The sequence below is a fragment of the Bos indicus genome, chromosome 10 (genome assembly GCF_029378745.1).
Source record: "Bos indicus isolate NIAB-ARS_2022 breed Sahiwal x Tharparkar chromosome 10, NIAB-ARS_B.indTharparkar_mat_pri_1.0, whole genome shotgun sequence".
NCBI classification, from domain to species: Eukaryota; Metazoa; Chordata; class Mammalia; order Artiodactyla; family Bovidae; genus Bos; species Bos indicus.
The window spans coordinates 27,270,828-27,283,370 of record NC_091769.1 but is presented as its reverse complement, the minus strand read 5'-3'; the positions used below and the strand labels follow the sequence as shown (position 1 = coordinate 27,283,370).

Here is a 12,543-nt window from a genome sequence, read left to right as displayed (position 1 = left end):
GGAGTGACATTCAGCAAGATGATCAGGGATAAGGTCCTCAGCTTGACTGGAAGCTTTTCTCTCTCAGGTATTTTGAATAGATTGTCTCACTATTTCCTGGTCTGCAAAGGAATCCGCAGATAGACTTATAAGAATTCCCTTTTATGTCTTGAGTATTTTTTCTCTTGCCATTCTCAAAATTCCCTCTGTCTTTAACTTTTGACAATTTGATTATAATATGTGTTAGTGAAGATCTCTTAATGTTCAGCTTATTTGGGTTCTTTAGGTATCATGGAAATGGATGTACATTTTCCTCCTCATATTTGGGAAATTTTCTGTCATTATTTCTTTCAATAAATTTCCCTCTCCTTTCTTATATTACAAAGCTATAGTAATCAAATCAACATGGAACTGGGACATGTGGTTCATCAAAGGCTTCTAGGAACATCAAGGCCCAGTTCCTATACTGGTAACCTGATCATTAATTAACTTCTTATAGGTTTCCTTCTTCTATGTCTTACTTTGATATGTTTTTGCAGTCTGCATTATTAACATGAGTTTGAGCAAGCTCTGGCAGTTGGTGATGGACAGGGAAACCTGGAATGCCTCAGTCCATAGGGTCACAAGGAATCAGACATGACTGAGAGACTGAACTCACTAACATTATTTAGCTCCTCATGTTAACGTCGTCATCTATTCTAGTTAATGCAGTGACTCCCCTTTTGTGGGCTGCTTGTCTATTAACATGAAAATCCCAATGTGGTCAAGCAGTTGGCAAAGATTTGGTTGAGTGGAAATCACAGTGTATTTCTCAATAGTGTTGTTCTTCTGGCAATCAGAATCTTCAGTATAGCAAAGCCTGGAATTCCAGTGGCAAGAAGCAAAAAATTCATAAATAGGTCACTAAGAATGATGGAAAGAGGAACACTCTTATTTCTACTCTATACTTTTCAAAACTGTATATTAAAAGTTAACAGCACAGTGTTACAATTAACTGCTAGTTCAGTGCATATAGGTTCCCTAGTGGCTCATTGGTAAAAAAAAAAAAAAAAAAAAATCTACCTGCCAATGCAGGAGATATGGATTTGACCCCTAGGTTAGTAAGATCCCCTGGAGAAGGAAATGGCAACCCATTCCAGTATTCTTGCCTGGGAAATCCCATGGACAGAAGAGCCTCATGGGCTATAGTCCATGGGCTTGCTAAGAGTCAGATATGACTGAGCACTCAGCACTCAATGTATATATCATATCTTAGAGTTCATTGTTTCCAAGTAGGTATAATCATAATGCTAGACTCTTTCCTGAGCATTTAATTGTACATTCAATTGTTCTTTGAGCCTGGACTTGTTCAGGAAAATTGATCTCATGGTCCTGTATCTATTGCCACAATATTTTTCAGAGTAAAATGTGTTGCACAGGTCATCTTTGTAGAATCCTAAATTCATAAATCAGACCCTTTCTGAGGCCTTGGATAGTGATCTTGGAAGAAGAAATAAAAGCAGAGAGAGAAAATTCATATCTAGAGTAAAATTTCATTCCTGTAAAGACAAGTCACTGCCACCTGTGGAGGAGGAGGTCTGATGTAATTTACTTGCCACCGATTGGCAAGTTCTCAATATCAATCTCTTCTACTTATAGGTAAAGTTTTAAGAGTAGTTATAGTCAAAAAACCTTAATGAAAGGGAATCCAATGCTTCAGGTGTATGTGGGTTGCTTAGTTGTGTCCAGCTCTTTGCAAACTCATAGACTGCAGCCTTCCAGGGTTCCCTGTCCATGGAATTTTCCAGGCAAGAATACTGGAGTGGGTAGCCATTCCCGTCTCCAGGAGATCTTCCCAACCCAAGGATAGAACCCGGGTATCCTGCATTCCAGGGAGATTCTTTACCATCTGATCCATAGCCTAAATTTCAGCTGATTCATGTCTCCATTATGTAAGTACTGAGGGGATACAGAACCAAAGTGGGCTAACAGATTATCCTTTTTCCAGACCTTAACTGCGTCCTCTATGGAGAATGGTGTATAATGGACATTGATGTAAGAACAGTGAATGACAGAAATTGTGATTTTTTAAATGGTGGGAAATCCTAGTCACATAGTCACTTAACTCATGGTCAGGAACTCAATTCAGAATAAGTCCCAAGAGGGTCCTATGATCTGCTTTTCAAATGGTGGGTGGTGCTCAGTTGCAGAGTAAAGAATTTTCCTCCAGAATCCTTAGAGTTATCATTGCTGCTCATCTATTTGACCCTGTTAGTGAATCCCATAATGACCTTGTGTCTTGTGAATACTTCCATTTAATTGGAATTCATTGCCCATATGACCCAAATGGCAGGGAAGTTTACAAGGAATAATGGAGCTGGTGGAGGAACCCCTTGAAAACTAACAATCCAATGATGTCACCAAACAAATGACTTGGAAGAGTATTCACAATATTCTCCTGCGATAGCAGGAGAGCGAACATAAAACGACAAAACAGAAAGTACACGTCACTATTCTTCCAATTTTGAAAAGTTGTTTTAAAACAGTGCATTGCCTTATTTATACACAGTAAAAATAATTCTGTTCGTTGTGGTATAAACAATAATTTTTCCACCCAAACAAGGCCCGATGTATTTACACTTTATAAAGTTAAAGATGTTGTACCATTGATATCACAGTCAGTAGCTGTTTATCTTAAAACAAATATAAGTTTTAAAAATTAAGGAGAAAGGAAGTAAAAAAGGCAAGTAAACATAATAGAAGGAAGAAAAGATGAAAATTACTAAGGTTTGTTGTATTTTTCATTATCACCATTAACCTTTACTTCAACTTAGTCAACACTTCCCACTGGTTAAAATGATTGGTTTTAACATGACAGTGATTCCATTTGTAAATACGTAGAGACACAGCTACAGTGTTAATAGTCCAGTGAATTTACTTTGTTTCCAGAAATACAATATTTCTTATGAATGCAGAACCTGGCCAGACTTCAAATAGCGACTCTTCAGTTTTGACATAGCTGCCTTCATTTCTTTATTCCTTAGAGTATAGATAATAGGGTTTAAAATGGGAGTAAAGATGGTGTAGAACACTGCAAGGACTTTGTCAATTGAATAACTGCTGAAGGGCCACACATAGATGAAGATGCATGGTCCAAAGAAGAGTGTGACCACAGTGATATGAGCAGTCAGTGTGGAGCGGGCCTTGGCCATGCTAGCAGAGGAGTGGCTCCTAACTGTGACGAGTATCACAGTGTAGGAGAGAACCAACAGCAGGAAGGAACTCAAAGAAAGAAAGCCACTGTCTGCAACTATGAGTAGGCTGATGACATAAGTGTCGATGCAGGCCAACTTAGTCACCAGAGGCAGGTCACAGAAAAAGCTATCCACTTGATTAGGTCCACAAAAAGGCAAGTTAACAGTAAATGCCAGCTGGCTAGTAGTATGGATGAAACCCACACACCAGGAGATGAGTACAAGAATAATACATACACGACGGCTCATGATCGTCATATAGTGAAGAGGTTTGCATATAGCAACATAACGATCATAAGCCATGGATACAAGAATCACCATCTCACTGCCAGTGAAAAGATGAACAAAAAAAATCTGGGCCAGACAAGCATCAAAAGAAATAGTCTTGCGTTGAACCAAAAAGTCTGCAATCATTTTGGGGGTAGCAAAGGAGGCAACACATATATCTATAAAAGAGAGGTTTGCAAGGAGAAAGTACATAGGGGTATGAAGGCGGAAATCTGAGGTCACAGTGAGGATGATGAGAAAATTGCCCAGCAGTATTGCTAGATAGAGTAGTGAAAATATGAGAAACAGGAAAGGTTGGAGCTCCTGGGAATTAGAGAGTCCCAGCAACACAAATTCGGTCACCTGAGAATGATTTGTCTCATTCATTGACTTTGGAAAGGACTTCTCTTTAGTCACCTGAATGTGAGAGAAACAGAAATCAATCAGTGAACTGAGCATGGGTTTGATTTCCAAGCTCTGCTTCATACCCTAGGATTCTAGTTTCTGTTTATATTTGTATCTAAGTTTTCACATATTATCAAAGATCATATAGAGAGCATAACAACACTATTCAAGAAGGATGGAGGGGAGAGATGTTCAACCAACTTGCACCAATTACATAAATTTAATAAATGTAATAAACTAATTTAACAATGAAATTGAGTATCTGAAATTTTTTTGACATCACAGAAATCCAGTCTAAGAATCTACAGAGACTAAATCATTTTTCTGCAGTAAAGGGAGTAAATTCTTTTTAAACTGCTAACACAAAGGAAGATAATTTCATAGACTTAATATTGACCAAGACAGTTAGATACAAAGAGGTGTATACTGTGCTAACCTTTTAAAATAAAGTTCAAAAACAGGTGAAACTAATCTCTAAGGTTGAAAAAGCTTCAATAATGATTATTCTTTTTTTATGGTTTTCTATTTTCTTTTTTTTTTTAATTTTATTTTATTTTTAAACTTTACAATATTGTATTGGTTCTGCCGTATATTGAAATGAATCCGCCACAGGCATACATGTGTTCCCCATCCTGAACCCTCCTCCTTCCCCATACTTAAAGGGAAACTGGGGACAGAAAGGATAGGAAGGGCCTTCTGAACTGCTGGTGATGTTCTCTTTCTTGATGTTGATAGTTACAGAGGAGTATTCACTTTGTGAAAAATTATCAAGATATGTACTTCTGCTCCATGTACATTTGAGTGTATGTGATATATGTTCAAAAAATTAAACAGGAGAAGAAAAGATGGCATTACATTATGTGAGAGAGCTCATAGGAACTCATTGCCTTGAATAATTAAGTCTTATTCCTTTCCCTATTGAGTTACAAATTATCCCAACTAAAACACAAAACCACAGCAAAACTTAAAAATCCAGAGTTTATTGTAAGTCCTCCTAGAGCTGTGATTCATCTCTTCATGCAGTTCTATCATAAGAAAGAATATACTGTTAGTTCCTCCCAGCTATTCCCCAAAGATATTAAGCTTCTTTAAACTCAGCCATTGGTGTTAGTAATGTAGACTTATTATTGAATTATTATTGATATTTTATTTGATTTGGCAAGACTTAAAAATTATATTGCATAAGAGTAGTCAGTAAGAAATTTGTATCATAGGAAAATTCTTTTTTCTTTCCTATTCAGTTATTTTATATTCTATTTTATCAGAACTTTCTCCCTTTTATGCTATTTTAACTTTAAAAAAACTTGGAAAAGTTGTGTGATTAAATGTAATGAAGCATATGATTTTGAAGAACCTTTCTCTGGATCTAAATTAGGTCTTGGGAAAGAGTACATTTTACTGATTTCTACTCATCTGCAATTTTTTAACTTAATGTCTTCTTAGATTATAATTAAAAATTTCCTAGCATCCTTTGAGTTTCACTGGAAGGTTTACACATAAAGACAGGGTATATAATGAATAATTTCAATCCCCAGGAACCAAGTTCAGGGACTCACCTGTATATTTCAAATCTCTAATTCTCTAGAAAATCTACCAAAGAATTAATTCACATTTTATCCCAGATTATATCAAAATATATGATCCCAGGCTGTTCGAAAAGCTAACAAGTAGAGGTTGAAGTCAGAACAGGTGGCCAGTAAAACTACACATGGAAACAACTTTATACTTAAGGAGTCACCACATTCTCTTCAGTGCCATTCTCCCCTCCTTATCATTCCTCGGGAGTTTCGTATTAGCAAGTCAACTCCAGGAACCCACCTTGATGTGTCCTCCCTGGAAAACACCCTGACTCTTACACCCCTGACATGAATCCTGCACTGAACCCCTAGATAGAGGGCAGGACTTAATATCTAACAAAACCAGCAAATAAGGGTTCATATCTGCCCTATCAGAAAAAGCAAAGCACAGGGAGCCTCCAAGGGAGATCTTTTGGTGCTAGAACAGAAAGGGGCAGCAGGAGTCATTGTGAGTAGAGAAGACATTCTGGCATCTTTAGAATAAAATCTATTATGTGAGACAATCATCCTAAGAGTTACCCTCCCATTGAATCTTTTGCATACATGTATTCTTCACTGTCGTTGGCTTCTTGGGGGTTCCCAGAGAAAGAAAGGATACTGCTTTCCAGAGAGAATATTGGTAAAACTGATTCAATCAACATCTGACCTTATTACACAAGATCAAAGTGGTGAGCAAAAGAAACTAAATTAATTACTCTAAGTATAAATCCTTTACTTCTAATGAAGTTCCTTCTTTTTTAGTTCATTTATTCTCTAAGCACATACTGTCCATTCTCCCCAAGGCTCTGTGCCATGAGCTGGTGATAGATCACTTAGGTTTATAACTCGCCTCCCTGAAGCTCATTTATTAATATTTATAATCCCTTTTTTCATTTAGAGAAGTTGATGAATCCTCATTTCCCTTCATTCCCTACAATATTCCTTTTTAGAGGAATTGGACTGTCTTTTTACATCAAATAAAACTACTGTACTAGTGGAAATATAAAGCTGTTGGAATAAAAACAGTTGTCGTTGGGCAGCTATATGACACTGAATATTTAGTCTTTCAGGGTTCATTATCCTCAAATATCAAATATTGAAAATGATGTTGCTCTCAAGGAGACACTGCAAATATTTCTTAACCAATTACATCAGTGACACATCTTTAATCAATTGTAATGATTAAATATATGCAAATGTTCCAAATAATGTATTGTTTCAGACCAGAATAACTAATTATTACTATTTTCAGATTATTTTACTCGTGAAAGATGGTGTTATCTGTCTCGTTTAAGAATGAGTTCCAATTAGTAGATGTGTTCATGTAAACACCAATTTTTCATTTCTTATAATAATTAAAGATAAATTAACATGCATGTAAGATTTACTAGGTGACCCTCAGTCCCCTTCTATATGAAATTCTATCAAATAATTATTTCTGTAATACTTCTATCTCAGAACTTAATACTGGTACATGAAGTGAAATAATTGAGTATAGTTTACAGAGGCCACCAAACTCTACCAGTCAAAGATAAATCTTTTAGAAGCTTTCCAACATTTCTGCTGCCTTTACCTTCTCTGTGTAAATCCAGATCAGAGATTTAACCAACTCTGTGGAGAGAAAGCTTGTGTGTCATCTTTAAAAGGATATTGACAAAATGCTTTCATTTGCCTAAGATGAAGTGAAAAGTGTGGAGAAAGCTTATAATCTATAGCCATTAATTCATGGATCAAATTTAGTTGTTACTTATACATCTTCTAAGAAAACAAACCTGGCCTTGAATAAATGAGTTATAAAGAAGTTTACTTTAAAATAAGTAGGAAATAGACTCAAGATGTCTGTAGCCAGGATGAGCTGTTTAAGGGGACATCGACCTGGATGCTGTGTCCTAATGTAGGTCTTAAGTAACTGGGGGAGTACTTGGAGCAGTCAGGGATCTAAAAGACAAAGCAATAGATAAAAAGGAAGAAATGCAAAAAAAAAAAAAAAAATGCTATTTTACAATTTTTCAAAGAATTTAGCACAAATGACTTTCAAAGATCTCCAGAAATTAAAACCAATTAAATGTCAATGAGCATACATGAAGAGAAGTAGTTTTTAGTCTCCAATGAAGTTTTAAGTATAGAATTATTTACCCACATATTCTAGGAGAATGCTTTCTTTCAACTTAACCTCATCTGACAGGTCCAGAGAATAGATGAAATTTTTGAAGGATTCAAACACTGTTCTCAAGGAGAAGCTCTTAGTGAACTTAATCTACAATTTCATATAAACTTTGTTTTTAATTAGCAAGAATATTTTTAGGAAGCATCACCAATGAGAGTGATTATTATATAATTTTGGGTCTGTAAAAATATTGAAATGTCAAGAATATAGTGTCATTTATCAGAACTATGTTTAGGGAATATTTAGGCTTTTTCTTCCCCTTATCTTACTTTCCCTTGATTCAAAGTATAGGTAACTTTTACCCTGCTTCTCAGAGATATATAATTATCAAATATTTGAATCAAACATTTTGTGCCATAATGAATTTACGATGTAATAAATTTATCATAGTAGTAGTAAAATTCTAAAATATAGTACTCATATATGACATATCTTCTTTTTCACAAGTAGGGCATATATTCAGCAGGATATTTTGATTTTCATAATTTATTTATATTGGTATTTCTTTGTCATGAATCAACAAAAGCCATCCTAAATTATAAGCTTTAAAATAACCTGAAACCCAAATCAGCAGGTGATGTCCAACGATATCATGGACTATACAAGAAGTAGCCTGAGTCACTGAAATGTATGTTCTGATTCTACCTCTCACTAAATAACTGCAATTTTAGGCAATTTACCGCTATGAAGGTACACCATTTCTTTTCAAAAGAGGATAAGAACTCTCCTTCCTAATCTTTATGATTCTATAATTCTCTGCCTTTTGAAAGCATAATCCCCAAATTGTGCTAGTTCCATTATAAAAATTATTACAAAATGTTGTATTAAAATAAAAGCATATTCAATCAAAAAAGTAAATCCATCCTGGTTTTAGCAAAGAAATACAGCTGTCTATTACTTTTCAGATACAGATATTTGGACAACAATAATAAGCAAAATGGACATAGAATAATCCAAGATTGAAAGAGTAGAGTATGATTGCTTCTCTTTGTTTTCTTTTCTTACTGAATTAGAAGGCTGAGGAAAAACAGCACTCTTCTAGTGCCTAGCCTCTAGAGTAGCCTCTATTTTGTACCTCTAGGTACAAAAATATTTGTACCTACCAGGAAAAAAACAACATTCTTCAGGATCCACTGGATGGGGGCAAATGCACTGAACCCATGTCTTTATGGACTTCAGTCTTCACCATTTACACTTTCAAGTATCATTGTCCTCAACACAGATATAAGAAAAACCATCACAAGTGTGAGAAGCTAATTAGTGATTTGACGTCACTAGATTGTACTGACCAGGAGACAGAGACTTGTAATAACAGAAATTACCTTCATTAGGGCTGACTGCATGAGAGCTCGTTTGCTCACAAGGATTACAGTACATCACCTTGAGGATTCACAAATGGACAAAGCAGGAGGACTCATGGAAATGCTTTGTCCTTTGGAGAAAATGCAACAAGGTGGAAAGAAGAGCAATGAATAGTTTTGTTAGCTAGTCCTTTCTGCTTCAGGAGAGTTTTAGAACAGGGCCATTGGGGGTGTCAAAAATTGATGAGGAGCCATTTTTTGCCTCTGTGTACTACACAACAGTGGTATGTTAATAGCTGTAGGAGGCACCATCTTGGTATGTTAATAGCTCTAGAAGAGCCATGTGCTTGGTTTCAAGGAAACCAAGGTAGGGGAAGGTAGGTTAGGTAGGGGAAGATCTTTTGTAGTGGAAACACTGTATCATGCTGAATAGATTTTAGTAAAGAAACTTTAAGTAATTTCCAGAAATTTAAACTTTTTAGTTCAAGTTTTTAGGGAAACCAAAGCTAAGTGAAGCTATGATGTTCTCCTCCCCAGGGAGAAAGGACAAAATATAAAATGATGAAGAAAGGAATTCCTTATTATAACATAGAATTTTGAAATTAGTGTGGACACTAAAGTCAACTAGTCCAACATCTTAAATTTATACATTGGTTGAAAGAGCTCTCAAAGAATTATTGTTTGATACAGTTGATACTGACCAATACCACTTTCTAACCCCTGGCCTAATGTCCTTTCTTCTCTACCATGATGCCTATTCCACAGTTTGGAACATGTTGATTTCATGATTAGAGCTAAACTGATTCTTCATCTCTTCCCAGACACATGCATCCAAAGCACGCCTAAACGTTTTGTTGACAAGTACTTCCTAGGACCCTTGATATCTATCCTTTCTACTATCCTTGTCCTGTAGATAATCTCCCAAAGTCTGTCATTTGGAATCATTTTCTCCTTAGGGTCTCCTGCTGGGTGATTAATACATTTAAGTAACTTTACACCTTTATAAGAAAGAGCCTTAAGTACACACCTCTAAAGTTCCAAAAGGTATCACAAGACACCTCTGAACCACAAATTTATCATCTCCAAAATGTCCAACTCTTTGTGACTCCATGGACTATACAGTCCATGGAATTCTCCAGGCCAGAATACTGGAGTGGGTAGCCTTTCCCTTCTCCAGGGGATCTTCCCAACCCAGGAACTGAATCCAGGTCTTCATTATTGCAGGCAGATTCTTTACTAGCTGAGCCACCGGGGAAGCCCAAGAATACTGGAGAAGGTAGCCTATCCCTTCTCCAGCAGACCTTCCCCGCCCAGGAATCAAACCAGAGTCTGCTGCATTGCAGGTGGATTCTTTACCATCTGAGCTAAAAGGGAAACCCCCCAAATTAACATGTTTTCCCTAAATATACCTTTACTATAATAACAATACTGCTAATATTATCCTTATCATTCTAGGAAACATTCAGGCTCAAATCATCAATATGGGTGATATCTACTTCTCTAATATTCCTATATTTAATTCCTAAATATCATTTATTTTGATGGATGGGATCACCCTGTTTAAATAGCTTTTTTGGACAGGGAGGCCTGGCGTGCTGCGATTCATGGGGTCGCAAAGAGTCGGACACGACTGAGCGACTGATCTGATCTGATCTGAATGTTCTCTAAACATGACTCATGAACCTTTCCCCTGGTTGTTATATGTAATTTTCAAACTTCATTTTTAGTAGATGCATCCTCCTCCAATTTGTAGATTTAATAAATTAATTATTCCCACATTGTAGAAAATTTAAAGTCTTTTTCTTAACTGAATGTGTGCTTTAAAATAAATTTAGAATAAATGGGAGCACTCTCCGTCCCCTCTCTGATGTCTTTGTCAGATCCTTTCTCTGTCCCTTTTCTTACTTTAATAAAACTCTGCTACACAAAAGCTCTTGAGTGAGCAAGCCTGGTCCCTGGGCCCAATGTTAAATCTTCTTTGGAGATCACGAATCTGACATCGTTCACAGTAAGCTAGCATCTTGGCAGTTTGTCCGGGATCTTCAGGACAAAGTAAGAACACTCAGAGCTCTAGTCTCTCTGCTTTCTCAGTCTGCACGTTTTCTGCTTTACTTTATTAACTCTATGATGTGCTTGTGTGAATGAATGTCATACCCTCATCACACGTTAAGCAAGTGATGAGCCCTGTTCTGTGGTTTTGTGGTGCCTTGTAATGACTGAAAGCAGTCCCGAAAAGGGGAACCTTGTCGGGGATTTATACCAACCTATCAGTACCAAGACACAGCCAATGTCCCTGCGAGGGGAGCAGCCAGAAACCGGCAAGGCATGTGTACCGAACTTCCCTTTCTCGGTCAACTTTTCCTGGTCTCTTTGACCATTTCGTAATTGCATGGGGAATTAGAACTACTAACCTAATCTGTCAGATCATAGACTTTCAAGGGACTTGTGATCCATGCTGTTACTATGTACTTTTACTTAGACCCCAAGTATGGAAGCGCCTAGCTTTGTTAGGAGCCGAAAGTTACTAGGAGCATGTATGGATTGAGGTGGAAGTCTAGCTCCAGAAACGTCTCTCAGGCTAAAGATTACTCTCTTGGCTGCCTGCCTCAGGGGCCAGTGGCCTGAAAGTGAGTCTTTGTGATGGCTGTGCCTCCTATCTATGTGGATAGAAGCACTGCTGGTGACCATGAGGTTTTTGAGGACAAAGATTGGGAATTGCAGGATCTGTTCAGATTGGATCAGATCTGTTCAGAAGTACAGTGGGCTTCTTCCTTTAGTGCTAGCTCTTAGTGGACCAGAGGAGGCTCTCAGGTGGTTTTTGTCTCAACTCCTTAGATATTCTTTTGTGGAATCTGTGGGAATGAACTGGAAGGACTGGCCCTAATAGCTTGAGGACAAAAATCACTTTTTCCTCTCTGGCCAACCCTCCACCACCTCTTTTGCTATCACATATACTGGAATGATGACACTCAGAAGGGACATCTTGGTTGTTGTTCATCCCTTTATGACTCACCATTTCTACTGTGGTTAGGACTGTACTCAGGCACATGTAAGACAGATGCTTCCCCTAGTAGCCCTAGATTGGGAAACATTCCAAAAAGCTACTCTGCTCCACCCCTGGTAGCATCAGAGAACAGGGCAAATCAAACAAAGGTCTTGGTGGTATGGAACTAAATCAATCTGGGATACCATCAGGTCTACCCCTGGTGCATCTCCACCCTACCTAGGTGATAGAACCAGGTAAGAACTGGTAAGAATAAGATGCCTGCATCAGTAAGGGACAGACTAAGTCTGACCAGGGAAGGGATGCTTTGGTGGAAAGTCTGTCTACACCCCCATCTAGAGCAGGGAGGGACATCTCCGGTGGAAAGAAGCTATGGCTGTGGATGCCTCTTTTTTCTCTCTTACAGATGGGAGCTAGCAGTTCCAGAACCATTCCTTTAAAGTGTATTTTAAAAAACAAGCTGGGACAAGTTTGATCCCCAGAATTTAAAAAGACATGTCTGATCTTTTTCTGTGAAACTGAATGGCCACAGTATCCTTTGGAAGATGGGGAATGCTGACCTGCTGAAGGATGGATCTCAATTATTACTGTTTTACAACTAGACCAGTTCTGTAGAAAATAAGGGAAATTG

General features: G+C 37.4%; 1 protein-coding gene across 1 annotated transcript; it reads right to left on the bottom strand.

The window, feature by feature from the left end:
* Positions 1-1,420: 1,420 nt before the first annotated feature.
* LOC139185140 (olfactory receptor 4K15) lies at positions 1,421-3,866 on the bottom strand. Its single transcript, XM_070796785.1, has 2 exons — positions 2,960-3,866; positions 1,421-1,458 (listed from the first exon to the last, which is right to left on the bottom strand). Exons 1-2 carry the CDS (start codon positions 3,864-3,866, stop codon positions 1,421-1,423), a joined length of 945 nt encoding a protein of 314 aa, XP_070652886.1.
* Positions 3,867-12,543: the final 8,677 nt, after the last annotated feature.